The 7,342-nt window shown below is 55.1% G+C and overlaps 1 protein-coding gene across 2 annotated transcripts; it reads left to right on the top strand.

Moving 5' to 3' along the window:
* Positions 1-3,134: 3,134 nt before the first annotated feature.
* HELT (helt bHLH transcription factor) lies at positions 3,135-5,006 on the top strand (the record flags this gene model as incomplete). Of its 2 annotated transcripts, none has more annotated exons than XM_081220876.1 (4): positions 3,135-3,161; positions 3,603-3,707; positions 3,982-4,078; positions 4,510-5,006. In XM_081220876.1, the coding sequence occupies 4 exons, from the start codon at positions 3,135-3,137 to the stop codon at positions 5,004-5,006; spliced, it is 726 nt and encodes a 241-aa protein (XP_081077002.1). The 2 variants fall into 2 exon arrangements, with proteins under 2 accessions (XP_081077002.1, XP_081077001.1); XM_081220875.1 differs by having other exon boundaries at positions 4,507-5,006.
* Between the last annotated feature and the right edge of the window lie 2,336 nt (positions 5,007-7,342).

Below are 7,342 nucleotides of genomic sequence, written 5' to 3'. Positions count from 1 at the left end.
CCACCTTGTGACCTGGTAGATACAGTAATTATCTCCAATTTACAGAAGAGGAAACTGAGGCACAGCAAGATTCAGTGAATAGCCTGAAGTCTCACCCAGATGGTAGGTGGTGGAGCTGGAATTTGAATGACTGTTTGGTTCCAGGGACCATAGCTCTTCATTATTCTGCTCTCATTTTGAGTGGAAAGTCGGTCACCATCAGGGAACACTTTATCACCATCCTGGGAAGGAGGATTAAAGGGAAGATGACTGTGAGGGTCCCAGCATCCCCCTTTCTGGCAGCGTGATTCAAGCCTTCCTGCCGGGAAGACAAAAATAAAACACACCCTTCCGCTCACCTGAACGGGAAGAGGCTTTCCCAGTCTTCCAGAAAGGGCTGCAGACCCAGAGGACTTGGTGAGGATGGCCACCCCTCCACCCCACTTCCCCTCACTTACCCACCTTCATTTGGGCCCCTCCCCCAAGCCATACGAGGGGACTTGCAGCCCTGGGCAAGATCTGGAGCCCAGCTCCCAAGCAAACACGGGAAATTAAACAGTTTGCACAGAATGAAGTTTGGCCCGTGGAAGGTGCCCGCAGCTGGCGGTTAACACCAGCTGTAAGAGGATCAACTCCTAGTCCGCTGGCTTAAAAAGGGGATGGGGGTGAGAAGTGTGCGCGCTCCCTTTTACCCATTCACGTTAGTTAATTTGGATGATAAGGGTTCGTGTTTAATCCCCTTGTGTGCGAGTGAATATACTGAAATCGACAACCTCTGAGAGGGCACCGGCGGCTGGCAGAGCAACCTGCGGGAGGGTGCGGGTCGTGTCCAATCTGGCGTGAAGGAGAAAAGAAACGTCGAGAGGAGACTGAGAGTAAGACGGAGAGGGACATCCTAGGGGTGCGTGGTGCGGACCGAGCCCCACACCTCCTAGACTGCAGCAGGTGGGTCGCTCGCGTCCCCGAGGCCCGGCCCGCCAGGCCCGCCTCTGCGCCCTAGGAGACCCCTAGGTGCCACTGGAGAGCAGGGCACCCCCCTAGCCACCTCTGCCAAGGACTAACGACACCCAAAGGGAGAGCCCGGGCCCTGCCGTAGTCCAGCAGAGGAGAGAGAGTTTAGGCGAGGTGGGGAGCAGAAAGGGAGGGAAAGATGTGTCGGGAGAGGTCTAGGTTGTACTCAAATGGAACAGATTAGAAAAAGGTGAGAGCTCAGCGGCTCCGGAGCAGGTCATAGAACAAAAAGCATTTTTACAGTTTCCATCTGCAAGAAACCTGGCCCCCACGCACAGCCCGCAAGCCTGGAGCCCCCCAGAACGCGGGTTCCGGCGCAGCAAGTGCCGGCGAGGCCTGGCGGTCGGGGAGGAGGCCCCAGGCTGCTGGGCCCGGCTGCCCGCAGAGGCGCAGGCGGAGCAGAGCTCCCAGCCGCCGCCGCCCCCCTCCTGGCCCTCGCGCCAGTCCAGCAAATTTCCTCCCTCCTTTCGGTTCGTGCCTTCCCTCCCTCCTCCTCCCCCGATATATTCGCTCTCTAAAACCATAAAAAAGAGATCAACCTCCCTAACTTCACGGAGCCCTTTTCAGTGACAAATATTGATGCCCAAACTGTCTGCGCTCTCCCGCCCCCAAACTTTAAGGCGCCCGCGAAAGGGAGACATAAAAAGTTAACAATGCTGTGAAAATATGTTTGCAGAAAATAGACAATCGTTGGATTAAACGTATTCAAGTATGAAATAATGCCTTTTTGTGTCAAAACTTGGGCGATGGGCGGGTACAAAAGTTCCCTGTGGCAGCTACTTGCTCCCTTTGTGAGCCGTGCGCTTTGGCGTCTCCACTTGGGCGCATTACTTAGAGCCCTCTAAGCGCGATTGTTTCTCCCTTTCTAATGACATTTACCGGATCAAAACATGCTGTTAATTCGATCAGAAGGCTTCACCCTCTCTGACAAAGCCACAATAATTTCTCCTGAAGTTTGTTAAATTGACCAAAATTAGGCAAATGAATAGGGGTCTGTAGGCGCCCCCTCTCGCAGGTGACGTCGCATAATGCTCGCCTGGGCCAGCTGCATTCCCCCTTTTCTTCTCAGCCCACTCTTCTCCGTGTTGCCCCCCAATCCTCCCACCACCCCCCTCTCACACATACACACACACGCACACACACTCACACACACGCCTGCCTGTCTTTTCTCCCCCACCCTCTGGCATTATTAAAATTTAGCCCAATGAAACTATTCATACTTTTCAATGGACATTTTCCGTATAGGATAATAGGCTACAAATTGAGCCTCTTCCCCCCGCGAAGAGAGAGCCCGAGGGGGGGAGAAAAGAAAGGCGGCGATGTGATCAGGGAGTAGGGGGGAGCGTCGCGTGCCAAAGACCTGCGGGAGGGGCGAGGCGAGGCGGGAGCCTCTTGTGCCCGCCGCAGCCCCACACCTGCCGGGATGTCCGGACAAATAAAGCGGTGTAAACAAAAAGGGGGGAGATGGACGTGTCACCAAGTCGTGTGAGAAAAGCCTGGGAACAAACGGGGCGCCTCCGTCTCCAAGAGCTCTCCCTTGAACCCGGCGGAACAGCCTATTAAAGGCTTACTTAATTACTTTAATGACTCTGGACAGGCTTTAAAACGCACTCGGCGCTGGGACTGCGGGCTTGCTGGGATTTGTAAACAGGCAATCGTGTGAGACTCAGCGGTGGGACTAAAGGAGGCGACACTGTTTTGTGAGGGTCCTCGCCCCCCGGCGCCCGCGGCCGCTGCGCCCCTGCGCTCGCTCGTCCGCCGGCGCAGGTTTACCGCCTCCTTCCCGCCCCGGCTGTTGCCATGCTAATGTTAGTCCCCCGCCGGTCACGTGTCCTTTGAAGGGCCACGTGGATTAACAAAGCTGATCTGCCCCCAGCTCGCCCCCCTCGGCTGCTAATTTTTTTTTTCTTAACTTAAAAAAAAATCTGATCTTGAATGCATGCATCCCCCAAACGCAGCTCCCCTAATCCTATGGAATAATTCAAGTCGTGAATGCACTTGGAGCCCTGGATGACCGCTTTATAAGGCAGCCCCTGGTAGTTGGGAGGCTGCAGTCAACCTGGGACACTCGAGGAGGCACACGAGGCGAAAAGTGGACGGGTGCCTCGCGCCACGGCCTCTCCCGAGGGCGCGTACTGACCAGAATGTCAGGAAAGCTCAAGGAACGCAAAGTGAGTCGGCTGAGCCCAGATGGCTCTTGCGCCAACAGGGTGGGGGCATCTGACGCCCGCAGCACCACCTGGCTGGACCGACGGGCAGGGACATTATCCAACGGGACTTCTCCTGGAGAGGAATCCTGAGTGGTTTGGGAAGGGGACGAGGATAGAGGGAGGGGACGCCTCAGTCAGGGAGGAGCCCACGCCTGGAGGAGGCTGGTGGCCACCTCCCCACTGCCCTGGTGCTCAGCACGGCGGTGTGGCCCAGCGGACGCTGGAAGGGGAGCGCACCAGCGCGGGTGTGAGAAGGCAGAGCTCATGTGACCCACTGTGAAGGGACAGGGGCCTGGGGCGAGTCCCTGGGCAGCGTTGAGGGCTGGGAGACAGCTGTGCCAGCCGTGCCTTTCACGACTCTCTGGGCAAAGCCATCCTAAACGTGCAAACCTCTGTTCGCAGAGAACCCCCGTTTCCCACAAAGTGATAGAAAAGCGGAGGAGAGACCGGATTAACCGCTGTTTGAACGAGCTGGGCAAGACGGTGCCCATGGCCCTGGCGAAGCAGGTAACGTCGGCGGCCGAGAAAACGGTGCTGGCGCTGGGGATCCTCTGCCGCCACTCTCGGCAATGATGCCGGGAGTCTGGAGCCGGAGAGGGCTTTGCACGTGTGGGCTCCCTTCCCGGGTGCCTGAGCGCTGAGTGAGCCCCGGGTGGCCCTCGCGCAGATCCACAGCAGCGCCCCACTCGCTGGTCCTCTCCGGATAAAACCTTGCACCCAGCCTGCCCGGGTTGGCCGGCACCCGCTGGGCCGCTTCGAGGAGCCCTTCCTCCTTTTGCAGAGTTCCGGGAAGCTGGAGAAGGCGGAGATCCTCGAGATGACCGTTCAGTACCTGAGAGCCCTGCACTCCGCTGATTTTCCCCGGGGAAGGGAAAAAGGTGGGCGCGGGTTGCGCAAAGGGGAACCTCGACAGGGACCGTGCGCCACACGGAGACCTGGGGGCGGGAGTGGGAGTGAAGCGGCGCTCGCGAGAGGTCTCTCGCTCTCTGGATGCTGCCGGGGCGGGGGCGGGGTGGAGGTGGGAGCGGACTCCCGTGAAAGCCAGGGGGACTGGAGCACAGATGTCTGGGGATACAGGTTCCGCGGGCTCCTCTCAGGTGGGGAGGGTGGGGTCAGACTCTTAAGGAAAAGGAAGTCGCTAGCTGGCGTTTTTCCAGTCTCCAGAGTAACCAGAGGAGAGGGCGGGCGTCCAACGGAAACTACGGCCAGGAAACGTGATGGGAGGTGCTTGGCCCCCGCCTCGCGCTCCCGGTTGGAAAGGGCGCTCACGGTTTTTTTCTTTCTACGGTTTTTCTCGCCCCTCCAGCAGAACTGCTAGCGGAATTTGCCAACTACTTCCACTACGGCTACCACGAGTGCATGAAGAACCTGGTGCATTACCTCACCACCGTGGAGAGGATGGAGACCAAGGACACCAAGTACGCGCGCATCCTCGCCTTCTTGCAGTCCAAGGCCCGCTTGGGCGCCGAGCCCGCCTTCCAGCCGCTGGGTTCGCTCCCGGAGCCGGATTTCTCTTATCAGCTTCACCCAGCGGGGCCCGAGTTCGCAGGCCACAGCCCTGGTGAGGCGTCCGTGTTCCCGCAGGGCGCGGCCCCGGGGTCCTTCCCCTGGCCACACGGCGCGGCCCGCAGCCCGGCGCTGCCCTACCTGCCCAGCGCACCCGTGCCTCTTCCGAGCCCTGCGCAGCAGCACAGCCCCTTCCTGACGCCCGTGCAGGGCCTGGACCGGCATTACCTCAACCTGATCGGCCACGCCCACCCCAACGCCCTGAACCTGCACACGCCCCAGCACCCCGCGGTGCTCTGACGCCGACTCGCCCGCAGATTTCTTTGCGCTTCGGGCGCTGCCTGGGAGAAATACTGTATATTGTACAAGTGTAAATACGGTGCCAACAAAAGAGCTGGGTGGGGGAAGGCCAAAAGCGAAAGAGTCTTCTGAAGGATCTCCCCCCGGCAATAAACGTTTTCTGAAGGTCCCAGAAAGATGGATTTCTTGTTACCTTCTGCTCTTCCCAAACCCACCCCCTCCGAGGTGTCTCGGGCGCAAGGCTCACTGGGGCCAAGGTGACGGCCCTCAGTAGTCTGGGTGGGGAAGGGGGCGGGTCGCTGCGGTGTCTGAGGAGGCGGGGAGGCTAAGTGGAGGGGTCGCTTCCAGGCTGGATTCGCGTTTCCCCCGGGGCTCCAGACCCGCACCTGTCTCGGGCGCACCTTGGGCATTTGCCTGGGGGAAGGGCAGACTCGAGGAACAGGGCCCTCAGCTCTCAGAAAATACAAATCGAAGGACCCTCCCCAAGCTGGCTTTGGCGGACTTTCGCCAGTTCCGACCTGGGCGCCCTTCCCTAACCCGGGACGAGGCCCCGGACACGCGCGCACCACATGCCCGCTGGTCTGGAGCGCGCCGAAACTCAGACCATCGGGATGCGTGACTAGGTTTACGGCCTCAACCTGTCTGGTAAAAAATAGGTAGAGGAGGTAGCTTCCGAGTGTGGCTTAGAAACAACATCCGATGAAGTTTATCTTCGAATGACAACTACTCGTCGGCACCGAAGGGTTCAGGAAGCTGGAGTTGCCTTTGGCGCACAAATCAGCTCAGCTTCGGGGCCGCTGGGCAACTTGGTGAGAGGCCGGCAGCGACCGCGTTGGGAGACGTGCTCCCCTAAAGGACTGTTCCCTCTGCCCACACCCACATCCGGCCACTGGTGCGGCGTTGAGACGCTGGGTTCTTGGGCCTGCTGAGAAAGGCTTCTCCACCTTTTCCTGGGGGAGGGGGATTTTAACCTTTTCGCTCCACCCAGAACATAGGAACGTTTGGGGGTCTAGGGAAGACTTGGCTAGTGATCTGTAAGGGGCTCGTAGTTCTCAACGACAATTCGATCTGTCTTACCCACAAAACAGCAATACATTTAAAAAAGCAAGCTGAAATCAGGTTTTTCTAGGACCCAGAGAGCAAAATAAGCCTCACTGTTTTTTATGTTAACTGGTAAAATGAACAAGGTAACCAACCCATTAAAGTTGTCTTTGTGAGAATTTAAAATTTTTCCTTCATTGACTTTTTTTCTTTGTTTCTGTCTTTTCTTTTTGTTCCCGTTCCCTTTGATGCCCTTTAAATAAATAACTCAAAATTAGGTAGCAGGTTTTCCTGTTTCCTGAGGCCATTTAGCTGAACTACGATTATTTGTCACCGCTCAGGTTAGCTGGAGTGCAATAAATTAACTTATTCCATTTCTGTGGACAGGGCTTAAGGGAGCTCTGACCTAGACTGTTTACTGAGGTCATGGAGTAAGATGGCCCACAATTTATAAACCCTCAAACTTGATTACAGAGACAGGACCAGAAAAACCACACACACACACACACACACACCACACACACACACACAGCCACTTCATTATGTTGTCCATAAAGTGAAACTTAAATCAAATGTGTATGTTTTGGAGGCAGGGAAAATCTATAAACTTTAGAAAAAGTCTTTCAAGTAAAGGGTTCTTGCCCTTACACACACTATATGTCACTACAATACTTATCTATAAAATGTGAGATGCAAACAAGTATCTCCTCCCTTATGAAATGATATAGTTGGAGCATGAAAGTCGGTGTAAGGTCAGGAGGCCACTGGGTAACAAATATATATTGAGCAATATGGGATGAAAACAAATTATGCAGAAATGGGAGAATGCATGGTGCCTATTATTGGAACACATGTCTTACACCCATTTTTATCAGCGCTGGATACAGAATATGAAGGAAGGCCTTTCAGCCTTTTTTTCTCTGAGCATTAAGCCAATCTGAATTCCCTTTGGCAGTGAAGCATTAAAGATATAGTGTTACCCTGGAAATATAAATTATTAATATATTCAGCATTTTTGTCACTTCTCAACTGTTAACCAAATTAGACAAAACTTTCTTTTGCTAAGTAGATTTTCTCTTTGGGATTAGCTTTGGGAAAGCACAGGGCCACCAGAGTAAAAACTTTGGTCATTTACATATAATTTTGCAAACTTCCACTGGCCCATGACAGTCTTTGTACCTCAAATGTTGGTATTCTTGATTTTTTTTTCTTTCTCATTTAACTGTGGAGGATAAAACCCTGCTTTGGATTTACAATGACTTTAGGATAAAAGTCTCCCTCCCCTTTCTCTCTCT

The sequence above is a fragment of the Mesoplodon bidens genome (genome assembly GCF_964165515.1).
Source record: "Mesoplodon bidens genome assembly, chromosome: 20".
Lineage (NCBI taxonomy): Eukaryota > Metazoa > Chordata > Mammalia > Artiodactyla > Ziphiidae > Mesoplodon > Mesoplodon bidens.
This window is presented reverse-complemented; position numbering and strand designations above follow the sequence as displayed.